The following is a 17,440-nucleotide window of genomic DNA, read 5'->3' as shown; positions in this document are numbered from 1 at the left end:
ATCAGTTTAAGAATACAATTGCACTAAGTTTTGTTTGTTAGTGCATGTCAACATTTCTATGCTGTTTTTTTTTTTTTTGTTTTCATGCTAAGGCTTTTATATATCAACATCTTTAAAGAGTTACTTCCAGAAATTCAGTTGAATTGCATACAGAGATCATCAGTTCTAGCTAAATAATTTAAGTGGGAAATATGGATTGTGGTTTGGTTTATTGTTGGCTTTTTTTTTTTTTTTTTTAATATAGTTCTGCTATATTTGCTAATAAATATGCTTCCAACTCTTCCTCCTGCCTGTTTTTCTGCCTATTCTTCTGTCACTTGCTGGTCTGTGTGGATCTCTTTTCCCTGGAAGCTGCAAGACACAGAGTTCCTATTTTTATACAAGGAAGTTGATAGTTTGGAACCTTTCTTAATACTTACTGTTCAACAGGCTGAACACTTACGTCTCGGTTTTTAGTCTAAGAAATTCAGCTTTACAACTGAAGCTGTGAAACCTGAATGCTGTTGCTCTTGTGCTGTACACGAGAGACCTTATTTTGCTCTTTCAGGAAGAGGCATCTGCAGTTATAGTGCGTTCATCCACAGATGCAAAAGTTGGCTACTTTATACTGTGCTGCAGCATAGACACAGCAGCTTCCATAGTTTATGGATTAAATAGTGAGGACAGAGTAAACATGCAGTATATTCAGCTGAAACCCAGTCTGTTCTGCTAATAGGCTGAGAGTTCTCTTTTTGTTTTTGTAGAAATCTTTGATTGATATGTATTCTGAAGTACTTGATATCCTGTCTGATTATGATGCCAGCTATAACACTCAAGATCACCTACCTCGAGTAAGTCAATTAAGAATTCAGAGTTGCTTTGGTTTGGTTGGTTCACTGTGTTTTGGTTGTTTTGTTGTTTTTTTTAATGGAAGTCGTATCTTATACTTACATGTTCTATCCAATTTTATATATATATATATATAATATATATCCAGAGTTAGAGTTAGGCTGCAGTTTTTGCTTTAAAGTATATTCTCCATTTTAAATGTTGAATTTTGAGAGCAATCAATGCAAGTACATCAAGTCTGCTTTGACTTACATATAAAGCTCTATCTAGATGTGAATATTGCTGCAGTGTTCTATCTTTTCTTTTAAATGGTCTTAGCTGGTGTACCCCACGCTTTTCAGCATTGTAAAACACATGTTATTATCAGGGTGTGTGCCAGCAGAGTTGAGAAGGTAAAGGTATCCCAGCTAATTTCTCGCTGTAGTGCTGCTGCTGTCTTATACAGACTCATGTGGCACTGGCAACTTCTATAATGAGCTGGTAAGACAAATTGACAGCAGCTCATTACAACATAGCCTTCTCTGGGCAGAAGCAGCATCTTACCAGATGAGTAATTTTCAGCCTTTTACCTGTCTGAAACAATTATGCACAAGTTGTAAAGCACTGGCTGTTAAGAGATTAGCAAGCCCTTCCACCTGTCATTAGATGGCCTGGCAGATTAATCACTTTGTAGACTGGGCTGTTTGAAGCAAAAATCAAAGTTTTTACATGAATAAAAGTTAACATTTCTGCAAGAGTTCCTTATATAGATGAATGCATTTATTGTCAAATATAACACAGCTAGTATTGATATGAATTAACACACTTTTAATCCTCTTTTGTCTGAACTTCCAAAATATTCCGCTGTTTAAATTCTCTCTTAAGGTGGTAGTTGTTGGAGATCAAAGTGCAGGAAAAACAAGTGTATTAGAGATGATTGCTCAAGCTCGAATATTCCCTAGAGGGTCTGGAGAGATGATGACACGTTCCCCTGTCAAGGTAAGAAGCTTACTAATCTCTGAATCAGCATGTGTCATATTGTGCTCCTGTTTTTACAGACCCCACAATAATTCTCTGCTAAACAAACTTTCAAAAGCTGTATGTCTGCAGTCATATGTATGTACTTCTAATGTTTCTCTACGTTGGACTTAACGTTCTTTCTCAAGTAAAGCTTTTACCATTTAGGTAACCCTTAGTGAAGGTCCTCACCACGTGGCTTTATTCAAAGACAGCTCTCGGGAGTTTGATCTGACCAAAGAAGAGGATGTAAGTATAAAGAGGTGGCTGGAAGTTAATGGGATTTGGATTAATTTTCTGAAAGATTGCTTATCTTTAAGGGCTGTTTGCTCCTGTTTAATAAGAATAAAACACACTGAGTGGAGCAAAGTGTTATATTAGATATTAAAGTAGCTCTTAATATGGTATTTTTTTTACTAGTACTTAGACTGGAAGGATGTTGTGGGGAGGAGTGTGCAAGACTCTGCAGGTAATCTGCAATTTAGTGCTGCATTTACCAAATTAGTTAATCAACATGTATGATGTTTTTCTGGTGCATTTGAGGCATAACTGTTTTATGTTTATAAATGAACTGGTTTATTTTTATAAACAGATCTTGAACAATCATTAAGTGCACTTTTTCTTTTTAACTAATGTTTGTGATTTTTCTCCTATCGCGATCTGGGAAATTTGATATTGAAATACATTTGATATTCTAATTTTTCTTGAAACAGCTTGCAGCTTTGAGGAATGAGATAGAAATCAGAATGAGAAATAGTGTGAAGGAGGGGTGTACTGTTAGCACTGAGGTAAGGTTTCTCAAATATTTAGTCACAAATATGTGTACATGTATATCTTTTGCAAGTATTCTTTAATTAAGACACTGTGGCAAATCTGTCTCTATACTTTGTTCCATACAAACTGTATTTCAATTGTTCAAATCAGTTTTATGTCATAAATGTGTGCATATAAAATCTGTTTTCCTATTTAAAATTGAAGATTGTTGCTTGATGTATGTAGATATGTATAATTTTTAGATATCTGCATGTATGTTAAGTATTGACAAAGTAGGAATGTGTTGTATAAACATGTTGTTTTGATTTTATTCACAGACTATCTCCTTAAGTGTGAAAGGTCCTGGTTTACAGAGAATGGTATTGGTTGATTTACCTGGAGTCATTAGTGTAAGTATGCATTGTATAAATAATAATAACTTTAAGTTCTGTAAGTTATGTATTGCTGTTGCTGATCAACTGTTCATTTTTTCTTTCTTGCATCTTTCTGTTGTCCTTTTTTTTAATGTATTTAATGTATTTAATCTCTCTCTATATATTTAAGACTGTGACATCAGGTATGGCTCCAGATACAAAGGAAACAATCTTTAGCATCAGCAAGGCCTACATGCAGAATCCAAATGCCATCATCCTTTGTATTCAAGGTAATAACAGTATAAATGGATACCAAAGTGGCAGAATGTTTTAATTCTTATTCCTATGTTCCTTTTGAAACGTTCTCAATTAAGTATTTTTTTCTAATGGGTGTCAATTCATAAGGTACACAAAACTGCACGCTATGAAATGTCTGTTTGTAAGTTAAGGCATCTTTAGTGTCACTGACTAAAAGAAACTTAGATAAGATTTTTGTCATTAAATAGAAAATCATGGTAGTAATCAAATTCAAGATTCCTCAAGAAGCAATTATAGATACAACTTATACAAATACAGTGAACAGAAATTTTAATGATGGTAGGAACCTAGCAAGTTTTCACTGTGCATACCCCAGAAGTTAAGCATAGATTTAATTTTTACTGTTTTTAAGTCATAACGTGGAATGTATTTAATGCTTACTGTATCTTTGGTAATATGAGATATATTTTAGGTCTATATAATCTAACTTCGTTTATTTTAGATGGATCGGTGGATGCAGAACGCAGTATTGTCACAGACTTAGTCAGCCAAATGGATCCCCAGGGAAAAAGGACCATTTTTGTGCTGACTAAAGTTGATCTTGCAGAGAAAAATGTGGCTAGCCCAAGCAGGGTGAGTCAAAACTATTTTTTTTATGTTATGATGGCTGAAGACATGCACAAAAATAGTTGTTCTGTCAAAATACTGGACTTTGCCTACCTGCCATCAATTCCTAGATATTTTTGAGTGCTTATTTCTATACTCATTGTGATATATACATATATTTGTATATACATATTTTTTTTATGGTTGCTGTTATAGTATCTCTTAGGTTTAGTCATGTCAGTGACATGACTTGAAGTCAAGTCACAGCTTGGCTTTAGCATGCTTTCTGGCAGGGTACCACTAGGAAATGGAACATACTCAAAAGACTGTATGGTATTCTGGAGCAGGCTTTCTCACTTTGTTTTGTGGTATGCTTTATTTGTTTTATGGATGGCATTTTTATATTGCGGTTATTTTATTTTTTTTTTAAGTATGAATGGAACTTAGAGCTGTCTGATGAAATCCTTTATATATAGTACTTTATGCATACATAAGAATAAGGCGGGCTCTAAAAGTGCACTGAAGGAAAGGGTGCCTGTGCAAAATTACCATCATCTTTTTTTAAATCCTTTATCTTCATAGATCCAGCAAATAATTGAAGGCAAACTCTTCCCAATGAAAGCTTTGGGTTATTTTGCAGTTGTTACTGGAAAAGGTAAATAGAGTTCTGGCTCTACGGGTTTTTTTTCTTACCAGACAGAACTGTTTCAATAGAACTGTTGCAGCACTTTTTTCTTTCTCCAGGAAACAGCAGTGAAAGCATTGAATCTATTAAAGAGTATGAAGAGGAATTTTTTCAAAATTCCAAGCTGTTGAAGTACGTTGGGGTTTTATTCCTTTTACTAAACTGGGCCCATGCTGATAAATGCTTGTGTTTGATTTTCTTGTTGAGCATATTGTTAGGGTTTGCAGTGCAGAAATGCTATTTGAGATGTATTCTGCTTAAATTAAGTAGCTTGCTGAGATGACCTTGCTTGCCTGATTTATTAATGCTCACAGAGAGAGAGGCATATCCAGGCAGCAATTGATTCTCCTGTAGTTCAGAGCCTCTCTTCAGAGGATCTAGATGAACTAGTTCCCAGACTATGCCTGGAGAATTGATACAGCTGGGAGGAATGAATCCAACCCAGGTGTGAATGCTTTTAAATAGCAGTCCTTGGTGTGACAGCAGTGTTGTATTCAAAGCAATAGTTTATATGGTTTACAGGAAGTTCTTTGAGCTTGAGGAGTTTTGGTTTGACATGCTTGGGCTTCCTCTCATGAAGGGGAAGTTCATGTTCAGTGGGACTGCAGTCCCTAACTCTGCATCCTCTAGAATGAAAGGGTTTGTTACATCTTTTACACCTTGAAATGAGGATTGTGTATTGAATATGTTTTGGCAGAAGAGGATGGAATTTAGATTAGGTGCACTTGGACATGTTATCCTTTGCTACAGAAAACAAAGCTTTTCCTTGTGAGGAGAAAATGAAATTCAGGGAACAGGGTATGCATGGAAAAAATTTCCTATTGCTGTCTTTCTCTGCAGAACATGCATGCTGAAAGCACACCAGGTAACAACAAAGAACTTAAGTCTTGCAGTATCAGATTGCTTTTGGAAAATGGTGAGAGAGTCTGTGGAGCAGCAAGCAGATGCTTTTAAAGGTAAATGTCTTCAAAAGAAAAAGTAAAATAGCAATTTGCTGTTACAGAGTTCTTCTACCATCATGCTTTGCTAGTATGTGGGATGGTTGTTTCATGTTTTAAATGACTGCTTCTCACAAAGTAGTAATTGCCCCAATTAATCTTTCCAAAAGCATACCAAAATAATTCACAATATATAAAGGATTCACTTGTTATAAATGCTGGAAGAGTCAATAGATAGGACAGTCAGCAAGAACTTTCATCCATTTACTGATCCATTTTGAAGTTTTTGGAGGATCTGTCATAAGCAAGATTGCTGGCAATTTCAATAACTCCTGAACTTTCACATTGTCATGCAGTGCATATAGACTGTTTAAATAATAAAGTCCTGTTTTCTGATTTTTCTCTTTGCAGCCACACGTTTCAATCTTGAGACAGAATGGAAGAACAATTACCCCCGGTTGCGAGAGCTTGACAGGGTAAATCACATTTCTGCTTTAATTTGTATGCTACAATATGCTGTGAAGACTGTGAATTAAAATTCATTCCATTTAATCTTGTTTGTAAAGGTTTCTTAAAGTTTGCATAAATTACCAACACTTTAAAATGCGAGGACAGTATAAATTATCCTAGGGGAAGGAAATACAGAGTTCTCACACTGTGTGAAGTAATGTGCCTCAAAACTGTGGTAATTTAATGCTTAACAAGTTCTTTATTCTTCAAGCATATTGTTAATTGACCTAACTTGCCCACAGGGATACATCTGTGTTTCTTTGTGATCATTATAAATAGAAATGGCATGGATTTACATTCCCTGTTCTTTCAGTCAGAGTAACAAAACAGTTATGATCCTATTCTCTAATTCTCTTACAGAGACTGAAAGTTCAAATGCCATGCCTGGCCACAGGCATGATGCATGGTAAACCGGAGTAGCTTATGATAATCACATACATTGACCAGAAGCTACTGTTTTAGGCTCAAATACCCAAAGAAAACATTTTTGTTACTCTTTGAAAATGGAATCAAACTTTAAAAGTAAAACAAACAAAAAAATCATTATTTCTTATTTTTTCCTTTTGCTCAGAATGAACTGTTTGAAAAAGCAAAGAATGAGATTCTCGATGAAGTCATAAGTCTGACTCAGGTCACACCGAAGCACTGGTATGTAACTTCTGAGTTTTCTAGTTATCTTGCAGAAATTTAGCTTTAAAATATAAAGTATTTTTATTAATAAAGCTATCTGACATGAATAAGGTGATTGTTTTCTTAGGGCAGTGTATTACTATATCACTTGTCCCCATGGAAGAGTCTAGGTTAGCAAGTATTATTGGAATCCACTTACAGAAATTGTGTGTCAGTTCATGTTTGAACAATAGATGTTTCTGAAAAATGGAAGGGAGTGATTGTAATAAAGATGTTTTAGAATGTTCATTTGAATCAGTAATCCCTCATAGCTTCCTGTTTTGTACCTATATGCATATCAAAATAATATGGAACACCTTGAGGTGGGAGGAAATGAACTCTGTATTTGTGTCAGTCAGAGGTTTGGAAGTTGAAAGATTGAAATCTTGGCTGTCCAAATAGCTGATCCGGCTGTTTGAGAATGTCATCCTACATGTAGTATCTATCTCCTCGATTGCCTAAATGAAGCACCTTTATATGCTATCTTGGTCTGTAAGGCAGATGTAGCTGGGAAAGAGAATACTTGCATATGTGTTTTAAAAGTGTGGCATTACTGTATAGTATAGTAGTCACTGAAGATGCAGGCTGAGAGAGGAACAGCCAGTGTTTAGATTACTCTGACAGCCTGTACCACAACTGACCGTCACAAAGTTTCCTTTAATGCCTTTGCTTTCAATTACTTGAAATGAACTGTTTCTTGGTCACTGATAAAGAAATGAAGTAGTATGTCTTGCTCTTAATGACATTATAGGAAGTCCAGGCATGCAGATGTCAGAAGACAGGTGATATAAGCACTGTAGAGGTCTGAATTTGTTGCAGTACAAACGTAATATGGTTTTGCCGTTTTGGTATATGCTGCTATTGGCTGTGTAATAACTGCTGAAGTACCCTCTTTACATCTTATGATGTCGATTAGGTGGGTGCATAACGTGGATGTTTCTATGCATTTCTTTTGAGAGTTAGCATATAATGGTGATTCTAGTTTTTTATATATATATATATATATATATATATATATAGCACCTCATTAGCTATGAAGTAGAATTGGATACCTACGTCACAAAAATTACGTTTATTGGCAATTAAAGGCAGCCTGAGACCAGCAGTGCTTTTGATGAACACAGATGATTCTATTCTACTAAAATTTCAGTTCCTACCAGTTGTTTGATTGGATAAAGCAAAGAGGAGGAGCGGTACATGTGAAATGTTCCTCAGTCCTTCTCTAAAGATGCTTTGGAATAAGAACATTTTAAGCGATGTCGGGTTTGTTTCCTGAACTTTAGTCTAGTTATAGGAAAAGGACTTAAGTGACTCTGCTAGTCCTGTATCACCACAGGAGGTGGTTTCAGTCTTGCACTCTCTATTTCCACTGTTCCACCAAATCTGTCATTCTTATGACCCATTGGTAAGCTGATTTAGCATGCTGAGCTAGCGTAAAATTAAGTGGCAAAGAAACTACAACTTGTTCTGGAGACCGTGGAAACCAGAGGAGCTATGACTGTCTCTGTGGATATTGACTGCACGTTACACTGTCTTGCCTGAGTTGGCTCACTGCAGCTGTGAAGTTTCCTGAGTGAGTTTATTGTCATGTTAAAAAGTTGCAGTGAGGTGTTTCCAATGTTATTTCTTGAAACACATCATACGTAGGAAAGTGGTGCTTAGTTTTATAGTGACTTGAGGCATGTTTGTAAATGAATGTCAGTGCACATTTTAGTAAGAGGTTGGGCTTCACAATTCATTGTTTATCAAATCTGGGAACAATCAATGAAGACCTCAGATGGAAAATCACAGCTTGTTCCAACAAAGAAATTGGAATACAACAAAACAAAATATACATGCTTTGTTATGGAGACATGGACTTATGAGTTAAATTGTTTCAATGCTTTACAGTCTGCTCTGTTTCTGTTTTCCCCATTTGCCATGCACATGCACACACAGTTCTGCATGGTTCTACTGTTACTATTTTAAAAGTGCAAGGAGCCCTTATTGTGCAAAGGGAGCCAAAAACCTTGTAGAGGTGAACTTCTGAAGCTGTCTTTTGTGAAAGAAAAATGTGTAGCTTTGTCCTTAGTTCTAAGCAGATGTTGGTTGAAGTAATACACTGATGTTAAGGAGTATTTTCTATGGTCTTTTGTCAGGATTTCTGGCAAATTGAACACAGGCTCATTAGACAGTTTTGTATTGGAAGCCATTATAAGTGTTAAAACTTTGCATTTTAGGGAGGAGATTCTTCAGAAGACATTATGGGAGAGGGTATCTACTCATGTGATTGAGAATATCTACCTTCCAGCAGCACAGACAATGAACTCAGGGACATTTAACACCACTGTGGACATCAAACTGAAGCAGTGGACTGACAAGCAACTGCCAAATAAAGCTGTAGAGGTTTGAATTTAGACAAATTAAGATATTTAAGCTCTGTAAATAAAGATTTGCTTTATTTTTTTATTTACTATATCTTGTATTTTAAAAAATATGCAAAGTCGTAACATAAAAACATAGATCCAGGGAGGTAAAGGCATGGTTTGAAAGGCTGCCTACAGTAGTTCTGTCCAGCTTGTGTGTAGAGAAGGCTGCTGTGATCTTGATATCAAAAAGTGTATCCAGCAGGAGAAACATGTTTTACTCTTGTAGTGACTTTCCCTGCTAAACAAACCCCTCTGCACACCCCAAGTAAAAACAGCGCCACCAACAAAAAAATCAACAAATAAACCACCACGAGTCCTCATTTTGAAAGCTTAAATCCTTTGCACTAGGTTTGTTTATATTGAATAGATTCATGCAATTTTAACATTTTACCTGCTACATAATGAAGTAACTTCATAACTTCAGCATTGACCTTTTTAGTAATAGATAAGACAGAAAAGGAAAAGTCAGTAATATATGTATGTGCATTATGTTCAGAATGCACACAAATTGGTGTAAGAACTGCAGTAAAATGTTGCTCTACTGATTGATGCACTTTGCTATGGTCAGTGTAAGGGTAGTTATTGTTTGCTAACTTTCTAGGTGGCATGGGAGACTTTGCAAGAGGAATTTTCCCGTTTCATGACAGAACAAAAAGGAAAAGAACACGATGATATCTTTGATAAACTGAAACAGGCTGTCAAAGAAGAAAGTATTAAACGCCATAAGTGGAACGAGAGAGCAGAGGATAGTCTGGTATAATGTAGTGGGTTTTTTCATATTGTTGTCTAAGTGCTGATGAAATGATTTGCTAAGTTGCATGTTCAGTATTTTTGAATTCTTTTACCAGGATCATAAAATGATGGGAAGCTGTGACCATCTCCCTTTCTATGAAATGTTTTAAGTCATTGTTTCTCGATTCACTTTATGATTATCTTTTGTTAACTGTTGCCCTAAGTAACATCTAATAAAATTGTCTTTTTTTTGTTGTTGTTCAGGAAAAAAGCCCTCCATAATTCACTGGCTGCCTAAGGGTGGCCTTGTAGGAATTTACTATTAGCTTATTTGCCCCTAGCCACATAAAAGAACAGCATTTCACTGCTGTTTCTAAAGATTCCATGGGCTGAAGGGATTTCATGTTGTTTGCTGCATATTTTGTTTTATTTTTTACATTATTTAGGCTATATAAAAGAGTCAAAAGCACAAGAAAATATTTTTGTCAGTGCTGTGAAAACTGAATAAAATCCATGTGCCCGATAAATTGCTGTCATTATAGACATTAGAAGGCAAAGAGTATGACAAACTGTGGTGAGGTCTTTTGTTGTTGTTGTTGTTAAACAATATCCTGTATAAATTATTTATTTTATGCTAAAAAGATGTTCTGCATTGCAGCGAGTGATCCAGCACAATGCCTTAGAAGATCGGTCAATATCTGATAAACAGCAATGGGATGCAGCTATTCATTTTATGGAAGAGACTCTCCAAAGTCGTCTCAAAGACAGTGAGTTGTATGATTTCTTCCAGTCATGTCTTTAATCTGAGCCAGCTTCCTCATCACTGCAGTACAAGCTTCTGTACGAGCGTAACGTGAGGTAGCAGAGATGGTTTAAAATGGCACTGACTGATACAATGCAAATGTCAGAATACAGCCTGAATAAGCTACTGCTCTTCCTCTTATAGTAAGGCAGTTGGAAGAAAGATGATAGGAATGCAGAGAATAAAAGAAGAGGTACAGAGAAATTTGTGAATGGGTTGGCCGTATTCAGCAAAATAGTTGGTCCTGGTATGGTTATCAAAGAGAATTAATTGTGTTGCTAGTTGCAGTAAGTAAGATTTGAAACTCCTAATTTGGAAGTTGGAGGCTGTAAACAAGGAGGGCTGTTGTGTTTCATACATGCTCCCATAAAGTACCAATTCCTATTGGCAGTCATTTCTTAAATTTTGCCACAAGATATCTGACCTGTAGCATGAGATATTCATCCTTGATCTTGTATCTAATTTTAGAACTATAAATTTGTCTGGTTGCATATATTTCATATGATAGTTTCACATTTCCTTTTTTAGCTGAATCTGTTATTGAAGATATGGTGGGTCCAGATTGGAAAAAGAGGTGGCTGTACTGGATAGGCCGTACCAAAGAACAGGTAAAAGGAGGAGGCAGAGGCAAGAGTTAATAATAATAATAAAAAAAGATAAAAAATAAAATGCTAGTTCCCAGCATTTAGAGAACTTACATTACCAAGGTGAGTTTTCAAATCTACAGGCCCTATTCTCACAATTTTCAGGATTTAAAAGTAACTTTTGTTTCAAATACTTTGCAGTTGCTTTTACTCTTTATTAAGTTTTAATTATACCACAAATAATTCCATATATTTGTTTCATATTACAGATAGATATTGAGTTTTAAACCACTCTTCAATTGAATTACATCCTTACTAATATGCTATTGAGCTGCATATTAGTCTTTTAGTAGAGAGGATCTGATGAAAGCAGGGTGGGATTTATTTTCCTGTGGATTTTTTTTTTTCCAAGCATGAAGTAAAACTCTCTACTAAGCAGAAGTCTCGTGCAGTTTCCTATCAGAGCTCCATCTGTATTTCATTAGCATGTGATAGCATTATCACTGCTGTTGTCAAAGTGGTATCTTCGGATTGACTACTTTCGTCAGATGGAAGGAGTTTGACAGTCAACTGTGCAGCCAGATATGGGAGAAGGGTAGTCAATTCAACCTATGTTAACTTGAAGATAATGAATGACAACTTAAATATATGAACCATGGATCTTCAGACCATGTGAACTTCTTGCAAGCTGATAGGCAAAGCTGGCAGTTCTTGTAGGTGTCAGAAAGCCCGTGGTTTGGTTTATTTGGGTTCTTTTGTTCATTTTTCTTGCATTTTTCTCATTTAGTTAGTATCTAAAGAAAATGACACAATTTCAGGTAATGCCTACTTCAGTTTAAAACTAAATAGGGACTTGCAGAGCAGCTCAGTCTTGCTAATTTATTGTATGAATGTGGACCACACCCATTCCTATTTATGAAGAGGAAAGGAGGCCAAAATCTCTGATTTTATTCTACCTTTCTATTCCACTTCTACATTTCTGTATATAGTAATCAAAAAGGCAGTTAGCTATGTATAAATACTGTATTGGAGATGTCTATACACAAATATGCTTTTGAATCACACAAATATAGTAAAGTGTCAAAGGTATCTGACACTATTCTGGCTTATTAGGATGTAGTGTGTTTATTGAGAAAGTGCTGATGATCTTCATGCCTATAAATAACCAGTTCCAACTAATCATTCTGATCCTAGAATATACGTAATGAAACAAAAAATGAACTTGAGAAGTTAATCAAATGTAATGAAGAACATGCAGCATATCTGGCAAATGATGAAGTGACAACAGTCAGAAAGAATCTTGAAGCAAGAGGAATAACAGTGGACCCGTGTCTGGTAAGATGCCACGTTGTAATAAAACATATGGGAGCTCCCTATGAACACTCAAATGATGCTTTTAAGTACTGTACAAAAGATTGTATCTAAATACTGAGTTTGTAATCCAGATGTTTCCAAATGGATTGCTAAATGGCTGTTTGCACGCAATTCACACACTTCTGTTGGCTGTCAGACAAGTGCAGTACAACCCTTTGGAATCTGTCAGAATCTGCTGAGCAGATTTTCTCGCCTTCAGTACAGACCTGAATTATGCCACAGCTTGTTTAAAAATCGTTGTTCATGTGTTGCAGACAAGAATCAAAGCCCTTGTAAGCAAGATATGATAAAAAATATGATCCACATTCCTAAGTTTTCACTTCAGTTGTGTATACAGTTTGACATTCAAAACCACATCCAAGAGAGCTGAGTTTTGTGAAAAATACTTGCGAAACATGCAGTTTTCTAGAGTGCCCTAAAAGAATGTAATGTAAGTTTTAAATGTTCTGGAAAGTGATTTATCTTAATGCAGTGTAGGGCTCTTAACCAAATTAGACCTTTTATCTAATTAAACATAAGCTTTTAAATAAAAGAAAATTCAAATAATATGTAATAGATGTGGATTTTTTTTTTTTTTTAAACAGTGATTTATTTTCTGCAGTAACCTTAGCTACCTTTTCACTATTCATGCATGCACTTACTAAAGGTAGAAGAGCTATTTAAATACTGGCTGCCTTTCTTATGCAGCATTTATCATACCTTTTTTTTGTAAAGGTCAGTGAAGAAATCCACATCTGCTATGTGAGCAGACTGCAAACTGAATTTTCTTTCTAGATAAGCAATTGATATTTATTAATAGTCATACTTGTATGTGCATTTTTTTGTTACTCTCTTTGGTTACCCAAGACCCACTAAATATTTCCCTGTGCTTTAGTTTGGATTACCTAGTAAAATAATGTACATAAAAATGTGTCCTTAATATTAAAGTGAAGGTTACATCATGCCAAGGGCATCACAGTTTGCCTTATTTTGTAGTATAGAATTTAAAACTGTATTCTTAAGTTCTGTTTTTTGTTCCTCTAGATAAAAGACACGTGGCACCAAATTTATAGAAGGTATTTCCTGAAGACTGCTTTGAACCACTGCAACCTTTGTCGAAGAGGTTTTTATTACTATCAACGGCATTTTGTAGACTCGGAGGTAAATTAAGGAACTGACGTATTAATGGATTGCCTTAATATTTTACGTTTAATTGGAAAAAGCCCCAAAAATACGTTGAACTACTCTAGCCCTTGTTTTGTGTTCTGTATCTTAACATAGCTGGTGATCTTGGATATTTTCTTTAAATCCTGTGATTTTAATTTCAATCAAATGGTAATTATACAAAACGACCACTAGGAGTCAGCTACAGACTAAGCTTCCACTATTTGTTAACGTGCATTGAAAGTACGCTGTTAAAAGCAGTACTGTACAGGACTTATGCCTTTTTGGTATCCATTTCTCTCACTTTTACACTGATATTTGTTTTCCTCAATGATACTAAGCAGTCAGGTAAAACGTTAATTAAAGGTGTTTCTATGGATTAAGCACAGTAAATAGATGTTTGGTGCTGCATGTGATCAACAGGGGAAAAAGAATCTAGCAACAAACAACCATGGGGCCTACAGTGACCTAGCTGTAAAGAATTATCTTTTTTTGTTAAAGGACTCTCTAGTTTTGCACAACAAATAACTGCATGCACAAAGGCCTACGAAGAAAAGAATATGCATTTTTCTTAGATCTGTATTTTAAGTTAAAGAGAAATTACCCAAAGGTTAGGGCTTCTGACTTTGTGTGATTTTTATCTTGCTTTTAAATGAGAAACGGTGTTCCCAGTGGAACCAGAAATCTGGCACAGAAATATCTTTTCCTGTAAGAGATGAGATGGAAATCGTAGGACAGAGAGCTGCCACTCTGTGATGTCTAGATGTCTAGCCTCCTTTTACTTTTCTATTTTTGTCTTATGAGCCATCCTGGTGTGATGTTAGCTCTCCTTTCTGTCATCTCTGCAGGTGTAAGAACTGGCTTTTCAGATGTGAATTAACATAGACCTTGGCCCAACACTGTCTTCCAGAGGCATTTGCCAGGCAGGGAGACCCTGTGTGGAGTTCAATGCATTTGTTATGAACAAATAGGGTTGATGTACTTTTTGAGCAGTATGTTTAGTAAATGTGTTTATTGCTTCCAGCAGTTGTTCTGTGGGGGTTTTTGTGCAAGATCAGGATGCACGTATGTACCTGAACAGTTGTTAAAAGTGCCTTTCACTGGAGGTCTGACACTACAACTTCCTCTCTTTTCAGCTTGAATGTAATGATATTGTCCTCTTCTGGCGGATACAGCGAATGCTGGCAATTACAGCCAATACACTGAGACAGCAGCTTACTAATACAGAAGGTAAAGCTCACAGTGAGTTATTTGAAATTAAAAAGTGTTTCACAAAGTCTTTTTTAGCTTTTCTCTAGCTGCTTGTTCCTTTCACGCTTATCATGTCTGGCTAATTTTCGTGTCCTGGTTGGGTAATTAAAAGGTATATAGTAAATAAAAAATGATTTTTAATTTATATTAATTTCAGATTAATTAATTAGAAAGATTAATGATTTAATGTGAAGAGAATGGTAAATAATTGAAACAGTTTCCAGTTTAAGCTATTTTCAACTTATAATTTTCTTCTTCTAAGCAGAAAGAGTTTCATTAATTAGTAACTATATTCACCTTTCTGAGTTCCTTGCTGTGTTCCTTGATTTAAAAATGTTTGATATAAAAACAGAAATCAATTGTAGCGTGTAATTGCAGTTGCAAATTGTTGTCATTCCCCCTTTTTTTTTTTATAGTAAGACGCTTAGAGAAGAATGTAAAGGAAGTGCTTGAAGATTTTGCTGAGGACAATGAAAAGAAGGTTAAGCTCCTAACTGGCAAAAGGGTCCAGCTTGCAGAGGATCTCAGTAAGTAGTCTTCTGGAACCAGGTTGAAGTAAAACAAATTCTAACCTTCTTCTCTCTTTAGGACTGGGAAAATAAGGCTAAGAACACCTGATGCTATGTGGGCCATTCATGTGCTTGCATTTGATAAGTATCACAAATGGGATTTTTAAATACAATCAGATTTCACTGACCAAAGGTGGACATGGTTGGTAAATGTGATAGAAGAAAATTTACACTAGGTTTAAGTTCACTGTTATCATGAATATATTGTATCATTGCATTGAAAAATGTGGTTACAACAACGTTGTAAAGAATAGTGCCTGTTTTTACAGTACAATATGGTTAATCTGCACCTCCACAGAACTGTCTCTAGGTCATACTGTTCTTGGCTGTATAAGGAGGTTTTGATTACACCTATTTTTACTTGTTGGATGCCTTTCCACAGATTCTTTGTTGGAAATGCCCTTGACCCACTGGTCAGCTGGTTTTAGTCCTTACATGCAGAACAATTCCTGTCAGCCTACTAAGCTGAAATGGCTATTACTCTGAGGCATAAAAAGGAAAAAAAGCTAGCAATTTAAAATTTCTTGGGGGGACTACAGTAGTCCAGTGATTTGAGGCACTCAGGAAGTGTTAAGGGAGTGCTGGTGTTATTACATGCAGGTTATAAACGGCGAAAGATTTTAAGGGGACAGCTCGTACATGGGTGATGTTCCACCTGATAAATGTCTTGTTGCTTTGATGCTGGATGTTGTTTTTTATTTTCCTGAGCAAGTACATGTACTGATCAAAACTTGCTAATTTTAATTTAACTTTAAATATGCTATGTTTCAAAGCAGCGTAAACAGAATGCTAAAACAATACGTAGTAGTTAAGTTAACCTGGCTTTACTTGGCATTGAAGCTGGCTTAAATTTTTTCTACATTGTCAGTTTTGCTTCTTACCAGCATGAGGAAAAACCTTCAATTTCGAAGCAGTGATAACTGGAGCTTTTGTTTTATAAACTCAGGCTAGACTTCTAGGAGTGCCTTGTCTGTGTGATTAGGTATCTGTGATGTATGCATCAATTTTGGAGTATGCATTTTATAAACTATTATATAGCTTAAACACCATCATTACACTGTATTTCTTTTAGATTCCAGGAGGTCACAGATCCTGGGTACATTTTTCTAATGAAATAATAATTATTCAGTGCAAAACGATGTATGATGACATGTTCAGTTTTATTGCACCTGCGGGAAGATTTTAAAAGTGCCACTGCTTAGCTCTGCAGTCAAATCAGCAATGTTCTCTCTACTTTCTGCAAGCTTTTATTGCTAAGTGGTTATAATTTTTATGGGCAAATGACAGGGAAGAGGGATTTCTTTGCCGTTCCCATGGTGACTGGAGTGCATGTCTGTGTTGCAATTTTTTTTTATACTCCTGAGGCAAACTTTGAGAACATAATGCATTGAACTCTCAGGTGACTTTACGACTAATTTCCTTCTTAGAGCATTCGGTGGTGATCAGAACTGTGGTTAAGGAAAGAAAATCCTCACTCCTGTAACACACATTTGTAAAGTTCTTGTACTTTAATTAAGAATGGAATGAAAATGATCTTCTATGTCATGATGTTCGCTCTCCCTCTGTTGCAGGCAGCTGTGTTTATACAATCCAGCTCACTCATTTATCTTGAGCTCCATCTCTAAATCAGTTAACTTTTGGGGGCACTCTATTTTACTGAAAATCTGTTCCACTCTATCATTGCTTACAAACTATCCCAATGCTTACAAACTTGTCTTTTAATTTCCAGAGTAATTTTCTTAATATGAAGCTAAGATCAGCTTCCTGATTGGAAACTGTAATTACAGAAATTTCTTTACAGATCTGAGGTTAAGATGCTTCCTTCTGATACAGCAAGGCTATCGTGCTTTCATCTGTCAGTCCTTTAACGTTAAACACTGGATGTGTTTTACTGTTTGTTCAGGAAACTTGTTGATGGCAAACTGTTTCTAGCATAGTGACTCAATCTCATAGTTAGAGC

At 35.8% G+C, this 17,440-nt stretch overlaps 1 protein-coding gene across 6 annotated transcripts in view; it reads left to right on the top strand.

The window, feature by feature from the left end:
• OPA1 (OPA1 mitochondrial dynamin like GTPase) overlaps nt 1-17,440 on the top strand; it is a 46,583-nt gene that overhangs the window by 15,149 nt on the left and 13,994 nt on the right. For all 6 annotated transcript variants that reach the window (XM_072344983.1, XM_072344985.1, XM_072344982.1 and 3 more), the window contains 20 exons: nt 744-830; nt 1,693-1,806; nt 1,993-2,073; nt 2,538-2,612; nt 2,916-2,987; nt 3,142-3,241; nt 3,712-3,842; nt 4,398-4,470; nt 4,560-4,632; nt 5,341-5,456; nt 5,850-5,914; nt 6,520-6,596; nt 8,837-9,002; nt 9,627-9,779; nt 10,416-10,524; nt 11,088-11,167; nt 12,338-12,478; nt 13,541-13,657; nt 14,797-14,890; nt 15,328-15,438. In XM_072344983.1, coding sequence (XP_072201084.1) covers nt 744-830; nt 1,693-1,806; nt 1,993-2,073; nt 2,538-2,612; nt 2,916-2,987; nt 3,142-3,241; nt 3,712-3,842; nt 4,398-4,470; nt 4,560-4,632; nt 5,341-5,456; nt 5,850-5,914; nt 6,520-6,596; nt 8,837-9,002; nt 9,627-9,779; nt 10,416-10,524; nt 11,088-11,167; nt 12,338-12,478; nt 13,541-13,657; nt 14,797-14,890; nt 15,328-15,438 — 2,035 coding nt within the window. The remainder of the gene's footprint in view (nt 1-743; nt 831-1,692; nt 1,807-1,992; nt 2,074-2,537; nt 2,613-2,915; nt 2,988-3,141; nt 3,242-3,711; nt 3,843-4,397; nt 4,471-4,559; nt 4,633-5,340; nt 5,457-5,849; nt 5,915-6,519; nt 6,597-8,836; nt 9,003-9,626; nt 9,780-10,415; nt 10,525-11,087; nt 11,168-12,337; nt 12,479-13,540; nt 13,658-14,796; nt 14,891-15,327; nt 15,439-17,440) is intronic.

This window comes from Excalfactoria chinensis, chromosome 9 (assembly GCF_039878825.1).
Source record: "Excalfactoria chinensis isolate bCotChi1 chromosome 9, bCotChi1.hap2, whole genome shotgun sequence".
In the NCBI taxonomy this organism is placed as follows: Eukaryota; Metazoa; Chordata; class Aves; order Galliformes; family Phasianidae; genus Excalfactoria; species Excalfactoria chinensis.
Note: the sequence above shows the minus strand (reverse complement) of the source record. Positions and strands in the feature narration are given on the sequence as shown.